General features: G+C 39.4%; 3 protein-coding genes and 1 long non-coding RNA gene across 4 annotated transcripts in view; 1 reads left to right on the top strand and 3 right to left on the bottom strand.

Moving 5' to 3' along the window:
- Positions 1–1,678: 1,678 nt before the first annotated feature.
- On the bottom strand, positions 1,679–3,188 carry LOC109955181 (uncharacterized). The gene is made up of 2 exons (XR_002274224.1): positions 1,843–3,188; positions 1,679–1,760 (listed from the first exon to the last, which is right to left on the bottom strand). It is a non-coding gene; the product is annotated as an uncharacterized LOC109955181 (long non-coding RNA).
- Positions 3,189–3,725: 537 nt separating this feature from the next.
- psmd10 (proteasome 26S subunit, non-ATPase 10) lies at positions 3,726–7,521 on the bottom strand. The gene is made up of 5 exons (XM_020591067.1): positions 7,301–7,521; positions 7,070–7,168; positions 6,447–6,593; positions 4,576–4,742; positions 3,726–4,247 (listed from the first exon to the last, which is right to left on the bottom strand). Exons 1-5 carry the CDS (start codon positions 7,412–7,414, stop codon positions 4,094–4,096), a joined length of 681 nt encoding a protein of 226 aa, XP_020446723.1. The 5' UTR covers positions 7,415–7,521; the 3' UTR covers positions 3,726–4,093.
- Positions 7,522–7,932: 411 nt separating this feature from the next.
- On the top strand, positions 7,933–10,203 carry nxt2 (nuclear transport factor 2-like export factor 2). The gene is made up of 4 exons (XM_020591080.1): positions 7,933–8,113; positions 8,280–8,366; positions 9,607–9,751; positions 9,890–10,203. The coding sequence occupies exons 1-4, from the start codon at positions 8,099–8,101 to the stop codon at positions 10,072–10,074; spliced, it is 432 nt and encodes a 143-aa protein (XP_020446736.1). The 5' UTR covers positions 7,933–8,098; the 3' UTR covers positions 10,075–10,203.
- The window catches only part of LOC109955160 (E3 ubiquitin-protein ligase XIAP-like), a 5,569-nt gene continuing 1,018 nt past the window's right edge, over positions 10,204–14,754 (bottom strand). Inside the window, exons 2-7 of the mRNA XM_020591055.1 lie at positions 13,792–14,082; positions 13,146–13,713; positions 12,912–13,011; positions 12,473–12,551; positions 11,594–11,633; positions 10,204–11,459 (exon numbers count right to left, since the gene is read on the bottom strand). Coding sequence (XP_020446711.1) covers positions 11,395–11,459; positions 11,594–11,633; positions 12,473–12,551; positions 12,912–13,011; positions 13,146–13,713; positions 13,792–14,082 — 1,143 coding nt within the window. The 3' untranslated portion in view covers positions 10,204–11,394. The remainder of the gene's footprint in view (positions 11,460–11,593; positions 11,634–12,472; positions 12,552–12,911; positions 13,012–13,145; positions 13,714–13,791; positions 14,083–14,754) is intronic.

Genomic DNA, 14,754 nt, shown 5'->3' with positions numbered 1-14,754 from the left:
ATCTCCACCACAGACCAACACGCGCCGACATGCACACAGCTTATTCTCACTGTCCTCCTTTTGGGTAAATGCGAACACACAAAGGAACCAGCTCACACAGACACAGATGCATGCAAGTACAGTAGCTGTATTCATACCCATGTTTGTACTTCTATCTTTGTGAGGACACTCACTCACAAAGCATTCCCTCATCCCTTACGTTCATCTCAGCCTTCACAATTAAATGCCGACAGCACAAACCTTTATCCTAAATAAGACCTAATTCTAACTGGAACCCTAAACCCAGTTTTCACCCTCAAACAACCATTTAATGGTGAGTCAGAAAGTAATGTAAAAATGTCCCCCACTCCCAAGGTATAAAACTCAAAGTGGTCCTCATAAAGCTAAAAGTACACACAGAAACATACAATAGTGTATTGTCTGCTACTCAGTTGTATACACTCAGACTCTTTCAAACTCAGGGACACACACCCACAAATGACTGTATTCTTCAGCAGCTTGCATACACACAGAAACTCAGACAGACACACACACACAAAATGAAATCCCAACTCGAATAACAAAACACTACAACATGTTTTATTTCACCCTTGGCAACAGTTCCTTCCTCTTCTTCCTTATTTAACACACAGGGATTTAATTGTCCACATGATAAATTACAGCTGTCTCAGCAGCACTCATGTGACATATACACTTGGGTTATTTATAAGCAACGATGTTGAGACATAATCTCTGGATTCATAGAAAGAATGTCAAGGGAGTGTTCTCTCTTATTTGCCTTAATGAATCATGCTCAGCTGTAATTTTGCAGGAACAGCAACACATTTGTCATATGTGCTGAATGAATGTCAGCACCTACATCATGTTTGATTATGGTAATGTGACTTTGGCAGCATATTTACACATGTGGCATGAAGCTTATGCCTTGTTTTCAGGATTTATACAAATATGCCAGATATTTAAGTATTAACCTCCAGGGTTATTATTCCCATTTAAACTTGGCAACATCTCTTGTGCTAAATTGTAATTATCATGAGTTCTTAATACTGTATGTGTCATATTGTATATTACTTCTGTGGCAAGTGCTGAGATGGATTTAATAATCATTTTCATCCAATGAATGCATAAAAGAAAAAAAAAACATTAAACAACATTGTCAAACTCACAGCTAGTGTGACTAGATAATGCTATAACCCATGTTGGTGATTAATGGGGATATACGATGGGAACCTCCTACCATCAGACTGTTATGTGTCCTTCCTCTCCCCCTCCACCTAGTGTGTGTTCAGCTGCTGTTCCCTCAGGTGTACCAGACTTGGGTGCTGATGGAAGCTCTGTCAGTGTGGGCGGGACCCTGCTACTGTGTGCTGTCCTTCCTAATGCATGCAGCAGAAGAAGCAGCAGCCACTGCCTGAGAAGTGAGGGGCCTGATTTTCTTTCTTTTTTTGCCCATTTCTTTTACAATATGGTAGGGCAGCTTTGGATTAGCTGAGATGTTAGGGGAATGCTTTGGTCTGATGGTCCATTATGTTGTTGTCCTGGGTAGCTTTGCATCCCTTGTTAATTTTGATCTGCCATCTATTTCATTTGCTGCCTCCGTTTTTGTTAACCAAGATTAATGCAACCATCTCTAAACATTTGACATAATAAACCAAATAACTTGGACAATATAGCTCACCGTTGAGTAGTTATCACACTTCTTTTCTCTTTTACGTCAGCTGGTCGGCGGGTGCTTTGGTTATGCGCCCCGTTCTACAATGCTTAAACATAACAACATACAAGTCAATTACCTCTCGACACTAACAGAATAAGTTGACTGTATTTTAAAACATAATGTCTTACTCTTTCCACGCAATTGACACAAAAAGGGTTCTTGCTATTTCTCTGAGCAGCATGCAGGCGGGGTACCCGTGCAGAGGCAAAGAAAACTGGAAAACATAGACATTGGAATGCGGAACTAGTGCGCGCCAACAATTTCATTCAGCTTACTGATTGGTCAGCTCACAGTCAACCAGCGGCACCAAGTTCCATTCAGCTTACTGATTGGTCAGCTCACAGTCAACCAGCGGCACCAAGATATTAACCCTTTCATAACATACAATGAACTTGTTCAAGCATTTCACACTTGGGCTACATGTATCTTGTTCTACAGATTAAATATGGATTAACTGTTCATCAGATTGACCGCCCCGGGGAAGGAAACTGTCTTTGTGTCTGGTTGTTGTGGCATACAGTGACCTGCAGCGTACAACCCCAGAACATGACAGACCCCTGGCTTTGGGACTTGTTGCTGCCAACAGTCTGGATGGTCCTTTTTATCTTGAGTCCAGAGCACAGTGTCCATTTCTTCCAGAAAAGTAGTTTGGAAACAGATTATTAAACAAAAGTCATTTTAATACACAGTCGTCTACATCTCATGCTTCAGCTATTTCAGCAATTGATTTCAGGGCGATCCTTCAGCATATCAGCATCTATACGCATTTTCGACAGGCAATGTATTTCTCTAGTTTCAAATTGAAATACCTCAAGATGGAACAAACCATGTTTACAAGTTATAAAGTGGTCTGAAAATTTAAAATTAGACTTCCTAAGTTGAATTAAAATGACCAAAATATACATATTTACGTTAACAAGAAAAGCTTAGTTGATTCCACTAAATTCCTAGATCATGTATTACAGTGTACTTTAAATTAAAAAGGTATGTGGCTACGCAACCCTCTAACCATAAAAAGCCTATGGAATCAGCTCCATCCATCCATCCATCCATCCGGGACAGTGGCAGGTGGGGAGGTGTCAGAACAGTTACCACAGGGATGTCTGGCTTGTGGCGGCCAAGCGTGCATAGCGACTTTTTGATCCTTCGGTGTCGGCTCTTCCTATCATTGTGAAGCAGAATTCACCAAGCGTTGGATTGTTCACCCACTAATAGGGAATCAGCTCCATCTTAGCTAATTACATTAAAAATGTTACTTACATGTCTATATTAACTAATAGCGTAATCAAAGACTGAAGAAAACATGTCTATAACATTTTTCATTATTTAGACCTATTCTATTAATTTGGAACCTTGGACAGCCACGAGTGCCTTGCTTGAGAATCTTATGCATGCTTAGATATGCTTTAAAAGTAACCCAAATCTTCAACAAACAACTAGAACAGGATCACTGAGGGGGTTGGGGAAGCTACATTTAAAGCATAGCTTTTCAAGCTACCAATTAACTACTTCTTACTGGAAGTAGTTGTTAAAAAAAAAAAACAAAAGAAAAAATTGGGGAAGCTACATTTAAAGCAAAGCATAGCTTTTCAAGCTACCAATTAACTAACAGGATCACTGAGGGGGTTGGGGAAGTTACATTTAAAGCACAACTTTTCAAGCTACCACTTCTTACTGGAAGTAGTTGTTAAAAAAAGAAAGAAAAAAAAAACACAAACTGGGGCCACTTGACAGTTCTGGCTTCCAAGAAGCTGCTCTGTAGATGCACACATGCTCTTACACTGGAGCATCTGCTTATGAGCTTGAGTCCGCAGGAGTTCACATTTCTGCAAACTACCCTCATATGCCTGCTACTGTTCGGCACATGAACAGTAAGTTGGAGACATTTACAACACTCTACATTCAAACCACTGGTGTGAGCTAATAGGTCTGTCTATAAATAATATATTCAGAAAAAAATGTTATTGGCAACAGGACAAAAAATGTAGCAAATATATGTATGGCAAACAACTATATCCCAAATATACTTTATTAACAGGCTCAACATATTTTTATTTAGTAACTGCTACAACAATTAAAACTTCACAGGGAAACAGGCTGCAGTGTTGGACAGACTGAGCTTAGTGCAGTGTGTTTCTGGACAGCTAATGTGTGCACAGCTTCAAAGACCCCACCTGAAGAGCTGATAAGGATACAGTTCCATTCAACTTTCCTCCCTGACACTGTCTAACCTTCCACCAATTACACATCTGCATGTGTCACACCAGGCTGCTCACAGAGGGTTGACTGGGAAGAGAATTCCTATACCGCAACCTGGTGATGGTGGGGATTCGAGCTGGAACATAACCTCATAACCTGTACTGTAGACCAGTAAATGCATCATCCCTCCACAATCCGACGAAGCATGTTGGCTAAACCACTCTTGGTTATCTGGAGGGGTGTCTTCTTCTCCTTATTCTCAATGTAGATGCTGGCCCCATGTTCCACCAGTAACTTGGCTGCTTCCACACGCTCCTCATCGCACGCCAGATGTCTGATGAAAGATGCATGCATGACTTTAAATACAAGAGCACTTTTCATTTTTATATTTTCAGTGTTGTAAACACCACATACTACACTGCATTCACCTCGATGTATTAAGGTGATGGTATAAATCTCTGAGACTGATACCTCAAATTCAAAGCAAATAAAACCAAATCTATCTGGCTGGCTGAACAGCACTACAAGTAAGTGAAAACAACATGATGTTTATTTACATGTAGTAACCCATTAATGATTTGTGTTTGTTCATTTCAGCTGACAACATTCTACTGCAACTGAATTCCTGTACCCGCCACCACTGTGCTGTAGTAGACACATACAGTGGTGTGTTGCCCTGTGAGTCCTGGATGTTGGTTGAGGCGCTCTGTTTAAGAAGCAGTTGGATGAGACGGTAATTTCCCTTGGCAGATGCTCTGTGAAGAGGAGTGGACTCCAACTTGTCCGTGGCATTGGGGTCTGCTCCATTTTCCAACAACAGCAAGGCAATCTATAAAGAGGTAACCATTAATGACAAGTCACAGACAAGCATCCTAATCTTCCATTCTCATGAAACATGCATTTTCATATCCTGTCCCATTAGTTTTAGAAAGGCACGTCACAATTCATGCATCAGTCTTAACTTGGCTTAGGAAGTGAAACCGAAAAGTAGAACCAGAGTCCTTGAGACTACTGGGAACACTGTAGGTGTAGGTAGGTAAAACCAAATTAAAATGAAATAAATTTGTTCTGAAACTTGGCAGAAATCATGTCCAGGAAAATCATTTACCATTAAGATGTCTAGTGTTTAAACTTTCTGCATGTTTTTGCCCTCTGCAGTAGTGATGCATGATACCACTTATTTCCTTACCAGTACCAAGTAAAACCCATCACTTTGCACTCATCATTTTTTATAGTATCAGTATTGGTATCGAGGATACCAGCGTGGGTTTTACTTAGTATTTCTTTTCCAATCCAATATGATGAGTGCAAAAAGATGGGTCCCGATGACAGAGATTGATAGAGAAGAGCTATAAGGTTAATTTAAAAAGGATTTTTATTAACAACAAATGGTGCCAACCTGGTCACACTACTGTGAAGGGAAGGTTTTGTAGCCAAGATTTTGAACTGTAGCCATGGGACAACATCCATAATACATACAATTATGGATGTTGTTTACATCCCTCTTCCCAACAAATCATCCCGTTGGGATGAAAAGATAATTTCAAGAAATGTAACAAAGAACGCTTCTGGAAGGAAATGCCAACCCTACCTTTAATAAAGTTTTTCTTATTCTGATTCTCAGTGGCTCATCCATTAACAGAGCCACAGTTTGCATATGACTACGGCAAGCGGGAGGAGAACTAGTTCCAATCAAACAGGTAGACTGTCCTGGTGATAACATACTTTAGGCTGTGATGATAAAATATACATCTAGGCTACCCCAAATTACTGATTTTAAATATCAATCTTTTAATATGAGAATCAATCCTAGAACAAGAAACATTGGGGTTGAAGTATCCATATTTCAGGATGGATCTGCACAGTACTCTGTAACATTTTAATTAATAAAATAAGGAAGAGTCTCACATCTGAATCAAATTTGAGTCCTTTGGCTACTTTTAACACTCTTCATCTCAAAAAGCCAAATCGATATTAATCCTGGGTTTTGCCTTTTCCCCCGCTCTCTCTGTGCACAAGAATGTGACCCCTTCGGTCTGGCAGCCGTCGTGTCAGACTTTTAGCTGATGTCAGGTCCTCCCTGGCTAGCAGTGTGAAATGATTATTCAGTTTCAAAAATGCTTCTTCTAGCCTTCACTAGGTGGCAGGCAAACCGTACGTTGACAACATAGGGTAAAAAGCTAAATTAACAATAAAAGGCCTGTAAATGCAGAATGTCATGCAGGGAATCGTACAGTGGCGAGACATCACGCCCTGACCCATTTTCATTTGATTCATCAGGCAATGTGTTAAATCTTAGTTAACGCACCTTTAATAAATAAAACATATTTTCTGTTGACTAATTACTGCAGCTCTAAGAAATATGCTATCTCAAAATAACTGGAGCTTGACACTGGAACTACATCAGTATTACATTTTGATTACATAATAATATCTACTTGAAAGATAATAAAGAAACAAGCTTAAGATTTCAGGAATGTTGTACAGTTGTGTGGTATTATCAGCCAATGTTACTGCAACCTGGGAACCTTACCTCATATCTGTCTTTAGAGGCGGCATAATGCAGAGGGGTGCATCCATTCTGATTTACTGAATTCAGCTGAGCTCCTTTGGATATCAGAGATTTCACTATGTCCTCTCTGCCTGCAGATGCGGCAATGTGAAGAGGGGTCCACAAAGCCTGGGAAGTGACACCTCGCATAAAGTCATTCCACAAAATGAAGTAGAAAATCTTGAAATTACCCACTATGTCTGTGTAATGTCTAGTGTCTGTTCACATTCAAGGTCAAGACATTATGATATAATGTTGTTGTTTTTTTCTATTTGACATCAGTGAACTGAAACAACCCACCTTTACATCAATTTAAATGTCAACACAAACTACACTATAATATTAAAAACAAAAACTGATTAAAAACCACATTTATAAAATATCCTCCTCATGGCTATTGTAAATAAAACATTCATGTGAGTAAAGAGTGAAAGACATAGTTTGAGAAAGATATTCTACTTTGTGCTATTTTTTTTAAGCCACAGTTTTGGGATTACATTATACAGTAGTTGAGGGGTTCACCTAGTATCAGTGGTCATCCCTCTACCATCACACTTTGTTTTATACAGAAACATTTAACTCGTATTGAGAACCATTAGGCCTACATCATCCTGTAGATTCACTTCAACTCCCAGGTCAAGCAGGAACTCCACAATGTCGGTGTGACCAGCAGAACAAGCCCAGTGCAGGGCGGTTCTGCAGTCCTGAAATGACAGAAGCTCAACAATAAACTCTTGGAAATCTTCACTTGGTATTTGACATTATTAACGTTACCAGTACTATCTGGCTTACAAAAATAAATGCCTCAAAGGTTTTGCTGTGTCATGCATTCTTACCTGGTCCGTTTTGCAGGCAAGCGTTTTATCTGACAGAATGCACTGTTTTAATTTCTCAAACTGCCCAGTGTAAGCAAGATTACAGACCTCCACATTTGATACCGAACCTTCCATTGTTAAATATGGTTATGTGAAATGTCAAACAAAATTTCAAGTACTCTATGTAGAAAATTTTAAGGGACGCTTCCGTATCAGATTTGAATCGGACAAGCAACGACTCCGGAAATAATAAACTAACTTCCACAGGGGTCGATTTTTTTTTTATCTCTTCAAAATAAAATGCCATCGTGCTATGGGCTAACCAGTTTGTCTGAGAGTGAGACTGACTGTCCAGCTTAAATAAGTATTTAGATAATTTACTTAAGTAAACTACAAGTCAGCCTACCTCAAAATTTTAGCTATTAAGTAGATTATTAGTTCAACTTTTTAATTGGTGTTATATATTCATAACTTTGTAGTAGTGTTTACCTGAATATTATTTTAGCAATTATTCCACAGTACAATTTTTATTGAACCGCTGACTAAAAAATGAGATATGAAAAGTGACTCGGGGAGGGCCTTGTTGCGTTTGCACAAAAGTTAAAAAATAAAATAAATAAAAATAAACAGTTTAACTATTTTATTTTGGCAGGTACAGTTGGTGTCCGGAGGAAGTTATATATGCATCAAAATGGTGGTGGCTAGTGCTATATGAATGAAGTAAGAAAGAAAGTCACCTAAATTAATACTTCAGAAGAGAAGATTTTTCACTAGTTGATAGGAGTGATTAGTATTGTTTGCATCCATATACCTGTACTTATGGCAAGCACGCTGGTAAGTTTTAAACTTTCGCTACACTTTTATACTGCGATCAATCAACTAACGCAGTGTGATGCAGGCTAATTGCGGCTGTGCACATTTTGCAATGAACAACCGCAGATGCTATACCTCCATTTGTGTTTTCTTGGTGATGATCAGCGTTTAATAATTGTCACTCTAGGATTTCAGGACCCATGCCGACCAGTCATGCAGATATTCCGAAGAATTTGTCAACATTTATTACGACTGCATGGACAAGAAAAGGAGGGTACGTAATGAATTGGTTTTGCAGTGGTGGAAAGTAACTAAGTACATTTACTCAAGTACTGTGCTTAAGTACAATTTGACACAGTATCCTACAGATGTGGGGTACAATTTGCACTCTGGGCAGGTCGCCAGTCTATCACTGGGCTGACATGTAGACAAACAACCACTCACACACTCACGCTGACTCCTAGGGACAATTTTAGAGTCGCCAGTCAACCTAGGCTGCATGTCTTTGCACTGTGGGAGGAAGCTAGAGTAGTGTCCAACATGTCATTATGTCATGCAGAGAATACACAGTGGAAAGGCTAGAAATGGGTTCCCAATGAAAGAAGTTAGGATGAACAGAAACCAGTTCAAAAAAGTGAACTGCTATGGGCTGAGGAAGTTGTGGAGGGAGAGGGCAGGTTCCTGTTTGAGAATCTGAGGGTAACTGGACTAAATAAACAGATATGGGAGGTTGACTTGAGCCATAAGGTGGTGATGCAACATTATGATGGCAGCTGCTGTTAAACCCTCGAAGAATTATTTGTATGAGCAGCGTAGAACTTTACCAATACATCAGCACGGCCCATATCATCAGCAGATTTTAGTTGATCAGATATATCAGTATTGGCATATATATATATATACGTATGTATGTATATATACGTACGTACGTATGTATGTATGTATGTATCATCCATCCATTTTCCTCCACTTATCCGGAACCGGGGCGTGGGGGCAGCAGTCTAAGCAAAGATGCCACACCTCCCTAGGAAGGCGCCCAGGAGGCATCCGAAACAGATGCCCGAGCCACCTCAGCTGGCTCCTCTCGATGTGGAGGAGCAGCGGTTCTACTCTGAGCTCCTCCTGGATGACCGAGCTCCTCACCCTATCTCTAAGGGTGTGCCTGGCCACCCTGCGGATATACAGTATATATCAGACAAGAATCATCTAAAACTTACTGATATGTTTGAGGTCATTTACAGTTTGCTCTCTGGGGAGAAGGGACAACTTAAACTGTCCCACTCGCATGTTTTGGTCACAGTTCTGTAATAATCAAACTCAAGGACAATGTTTGTGTAAAAAATAAATAAACATGCATACATTATAATTTTTTTCAAATTCTCATATATTCTTAAAGGTTTCTCAAATATCAGTGATCAGGCTGTGTAACATACTATATTCTGCTTTTGGTTGATGTCACTGTTGCTGTTACTTTTGTTCTAAATTGCGTTTATTTACTGGTTTTGATAACTCAGAACCTGACCCGACTCTACCTGGACAAGGCGACATTGGTGTGGAATGGGAATGCAGTATCAGGTCAGGATGCTCTGGGCGAGTTTTTTGAGTCCTTGCCATCCAGTGAGTTCCAAGTTCACACACTGGATTGTCAGCCAGTTCACGGTCAGTGATAGATACTAAAAGCCTCGTATGAAAGCAAATATAATCAAGGTGTAAAAATATCTATGCAAATAAACATGAGATGTTGTCCTAGTGAAGGCGTGCTAATCTAACATCAGTCTACCCTTTGTTCATTCCCAGAACAAGCGACACAAGGCCAGACCACACTGCTCGTGGTGACTGGTGGGACAGTCAAGTTTGAAGGGAACAAACAGCGTTTCTTCAACCAGAACTTTCTCTTAACAGCTCAGGCTTCACCCAACAATGAGCAGCCTGTTTGGAAGATTGCCAGTGACTGTTTCCGATTTCAAGACTGGAATAGCTGAGGCTCTCCTCATCCATATTCTTTCTTCCCTCTGTAATGTATGAGCACTGTCGTAATAATCGTGTAAATAAACACACGGCTGGTTTATTTCTGTTTTTGTAATAAAATAAAAATGTCATACAACACTGAATATGAAAAGGTGTTTATTTTTGAAATGTTGAAGAGGCATATGGCCATAATAAATGGAGTAATAAATACAAATAGCCTAATGATGCAAGTCCATCAACATGACAGCACTGTGAAAAATACATAGAAAACACACTCCTATAATTTTGAAGTGAACAGACTTAACTGCTGATAACCTTTTGATACCAAATTATACATGAACCTGTTAACCGAGGTAAAATATGCACAGTATTACAGTATGCCAGAACTGACTACAGCTAAGCATTTTAGTAGTAAAGCATGCTCATGCTTTAATAAATAAGGTGCCGACAGGAATTTTGCCATAAGTGCTTTCTATGTAACCTATCCACTATTTTACAGTTTTATATATTAAACATTTACTTATCTTCCTGAGTCATTAATGTTAGAACATTTTGGTCCTACCTTCTCAATAAATCAGCACAAAATAATAAATAAAACATTGGCCACAAAATAAAAGTGGATGAGGAGACATGAAGTAGTCAGTGGTGGTATTCTAGTAGTCTAGTTGTCAATAGAATGAAGTGCAATTGTGTCATTTATTGGTTAATGGATTGTTTGAGGGATTTGATTTGCCATGCATATTCCTATTCAACTACACTACATGGGTGTATGGTTTCAAATCAAATCAATTTAATTTATATAGCTAAAAGAGCTGACAATAAAATAGAAAGTAAACATGAACTCATGTTGAAGACCATGTTTCTCATTTGGCACGTCTAATTGTAGTAGGATATAGCTATATACTTAGCCTGACATTTTGTGCTATGAATCATGTTCTATCCTAAAACAAGTCTAAATAGCCCATAGCTTAAAAGATGTTGAATAGTGGGTGTTCAGTAGGCTAGATGGCAAATGTGATCACATTTCAAATGTTTGATGAATTAAATATGACTCAGTTTTGTCAGGAATCGAACCCACACTACAATGTTGCAAGATTGTGGTTTTCATGATGCACCACAAGTTACACCAATCACATTACTTCGTGGTTGTTTCACCTATTTGAGTAACATCAGTTACTACACTCCATGATCCTTCATCAGCTTTCACAACTGTGCATGTTACAGGGCTTACATCAACTGTTTTCATTTACTCCGAGTATCATGGTTTAGTAATGTTATAGAATCTGTAGTACTGAGCTTGAGCCCGTCTTACTGATCTTCTCCAAGACGGTCTTCTACACCACGCTGGGCTCTACACCCATCCCTATGGCTTTCTGAGCCATGGCAGACTGCAGTACCTCTGAACACAAAGTGGAAACATCAGTGTACACAACTACAGTACTTGTGTTAAACTATGTCAATATGTTACAGATATTCATATTTCTTGTCATTTTCAAGTAATGTATGTTAAATTATTTTTATTCTAATATTTACCATTTCTATTTCCTGAAAATCCATTCTGATGACTTGAGGTCTAGAAACAAACAGGGACATATTTATTTTCTGTATAATGCAAGTAAAACAAAAGTCTGAGTGGCATCACTAGAGACAAGAGTACAGGATTACAACACCTTTCACACATCCCAAGGAAGTATTTTTGCCCAGAAAACAAAGTGTACTGCACTAGTTCTAATTTTTCCAGTCAGAAAGGAAAATTATAAAATGTACATATATGCCACAAGACTGTGCATTACAGCAATTAAGTTGCATGAAGATGTGAATCAGATGAGCTATGTTTACATACACAAAAGGGAAACAGGCCACTGAGGGAAACTGGACTAAGGCAGAATTATCTGAAAATATTTATCCACTGCAATAAGCAGATGGTTCTAAAAACCACTGTTAAAAAAGCCAGTGCGAGTTGGATTTTTCACCCACTCACCATTTTTTTCTTTTCTTTTTTAAAACAAAAACTGCAATTGATTTTTCTTACTGTGCATTTCAAACAACATTAAAAAGTCCACGCGTGGAAAACTGATATTTTAAAATTCATTTCAGTTTCAGCCATATTTTGGATACAAGATGCATAGTACCACCTTAAGTACTGATACTTCCTTTGACCCCAACACACTTGTGTCACAGTGGTACTTTTGCTATTCTGGGTGTTTATCATGCACATGTGCTACATGTAAAGACACAATTAGAAATCAGGTTAAGCATGTCAATGGCCAAAAATCAGATGTTCACCAGGTTTCTCTAAGCGCTTATTAAGTAAATCGGTTTTGTTAAGATGAAAGTTATAAAATCAGATTGCTTCACAAAGTCAGCAACAACCCGATTACTTAAGTGCATGTAAAAACAGTGAATGCTTACAGGTCTATTTCCTCGTGGATCTTGTAGCTGGATGCTGTTGACAAATCCTTGTCCTTTTTCTGTTAACAGGAAGCTGCATCTGATTTAAATTAATTAATTAATTAATTAAAAATACATAGCAAATGCCACAGCAAAAGGACCTGTGTGTATTTGAATGATTTGTTAGGTACACCAAGCTAAAACTAATACAATAGTCCTGCAATAAGTTCTCCCTGCATGAAGGTGATGTTCAGTTTCTGTTCAATGTGTTTTAGAAAAGTGCTGATTTAATTCTATGTTTATTTTGGTAGATGTGCCGCTTTTGAATTGTAATGTGTTATACTGACAGGTGTTTGTTATTTTGTCCACTCCGTTTATATCAGCGAGAAATAACCAAAACACCTTTCTGTATAAAACAGTACAGTAATGCAGTACAAAAGAGTGAACATGTTATTCTTACCCAGGGTAGTGTCTGGCATGTTCTTCCCAAGGGTCTTCCTCAGGCTGCCAGCCTTTCAAACCTCCACCACAGTGAAAACACAATACCTTGTCTCCCGCCCCTACAAGGACACACAAATTTTAGACTTGCTTACATTCATAACTATGATCAAACACCAAAAGAAATTTTAATCATTTAAAGCTTGGAAATTATGCTTTCTTTAGTCCCGTGACTGGTCGGGCATCTGTGCTCTACCTGTGCTGTAGAAGCCAGCTCTGGCAAGTCTCTCATGGTCAATAGGGTGCTGGACACCTGTAAAACTACCAACCCTCTCCTCAAAACTCCCCATGTGGACATGAGTGTTTCCACGTTGTCCACTAGCCCACTCCATCTCCTCTGTAGCCCCCTGTAATGGGATGTTGCCCACATCGTGCCCAAGGATAAAAAAGCAGTTGGGAAAATGTTTGGTATGTTCTCTCCACGCAGTGTCACCTGCTTCCCAGCCACCCAGCATGCCACCACAGCAGAAACACTGCACCCTGTCCTTCTGTCCCAAGTAGTAGAGGCCAGCTTGGGCCAGATCACGGGGCCTCACAGGTGCAGTGGATGGCCACAGAGAGAAGGTCTGCAGTCGGGCCTCCTCACTCCTCATATGAGGAGCCATAGGGTAGGTGGACTCATCAACCACCTCTCCTGTTCTCAAACGATATTCCATGTCTTCTGCTTCTTCATCGTAGGCAGAACCATTAATCAGTGAACCAAAAGAACCTGGATTAAAACTGGTACGGTGGGTGCAGCTGAGAAACCTGCAAGATGGGGAAACCTGTAACAGAGGGTTAAGTATGTTTTAGGTATTCAGAAAAGATTGAAAACTAAAAAAAGTGAGTCTACTCATGGCTACCTCTTTATGCCTCACTACAGGCACATCTTCCCTGTGCCAGTTTTCCACAGTCTTCTGGCAGCTGAAACAACGGACACGATCACCAGAGCCAGTGAAGTAGAAGCCGGCCCGGGCCAGTCTTTCTGCAGGCACCTTCTGGGCCAGGCTGGAACCACAGAATGACTCCAGGCGACTGTCCATTAAAGAAAAATCAACTGAGTGGTCTGTCTCCAAATTAGTGTCTTGCATTAAATTGGACATGATTGAACAGGCTGTAAACTGCTGAGTGGGCTCACTTGATGGACAGAATGTCTGCAGATAAAAGAGAAAGAAAACATCCTGTAGTCAATGTTCTTTCACTGGGTCAAAAAGTAGTTACTTAAAAAAAAACTGATGATTAATTGATTTCTATGTTTAGTAACAGACAGCTGATCAGCATATCTAGGCTCTTAGATGATTCTTTAAGGGAAACAGTCAGACTGTAATCACATGGAGGAACTGGATATTCCATGTGAAGGATGAGCACTACAGGGTTACCTGCAGGCTCAATACACTGCAATATGCTAATATTGCTAAGGATGTATCTCTAGGTGGTCTGACAACACACACTATGACAAAGGATAACACAATGGTTTGAAACAATATTTAGGACACTCAGCTATTATTAATTCTGCTAACCTAATATTTTCTCCTTCTCTGCATTCTCAACTGTGTATTGCTCTGAAGGCATGCCATAAGCAGATATAGTACAACCCTAGCAAATAACTTACGTAGTGGAAATATGTATTCATTTCACCAAACACTTTGCATGGGAGGCTACCTAATGTTAGGTATTTTTAGTCAGATAGATATTGGTTAGGTACTGTACTTGTTGTATTAGAAATGTTTTTAGTGTAGACAGGATGTCTAGCTCAGGCTGTTAAATGCTTACTCATTTTCATGAGTTACTCCAGGTTGTTTATGGTCAAGGATAACTAGATAGAG

The sequence above is a fragment of the Monopterus albus genome, unplaced genomic scaffold (genome assembly GCF_001952655.1).
Source record: "Monopterus albus unplaced genomic scaffold, M_albus_1.0 scaffold2.1, whole genome shotgun sequence".
NCBI lineage: Eukaryota > Metazoa > Chordata > Actinopteri > Synbranchiformes > Synbranchidae > Monopterus > Monopterus albus.
This window is presented reverse-complemented; position numbering and strand designations above follow the sequence as displayed.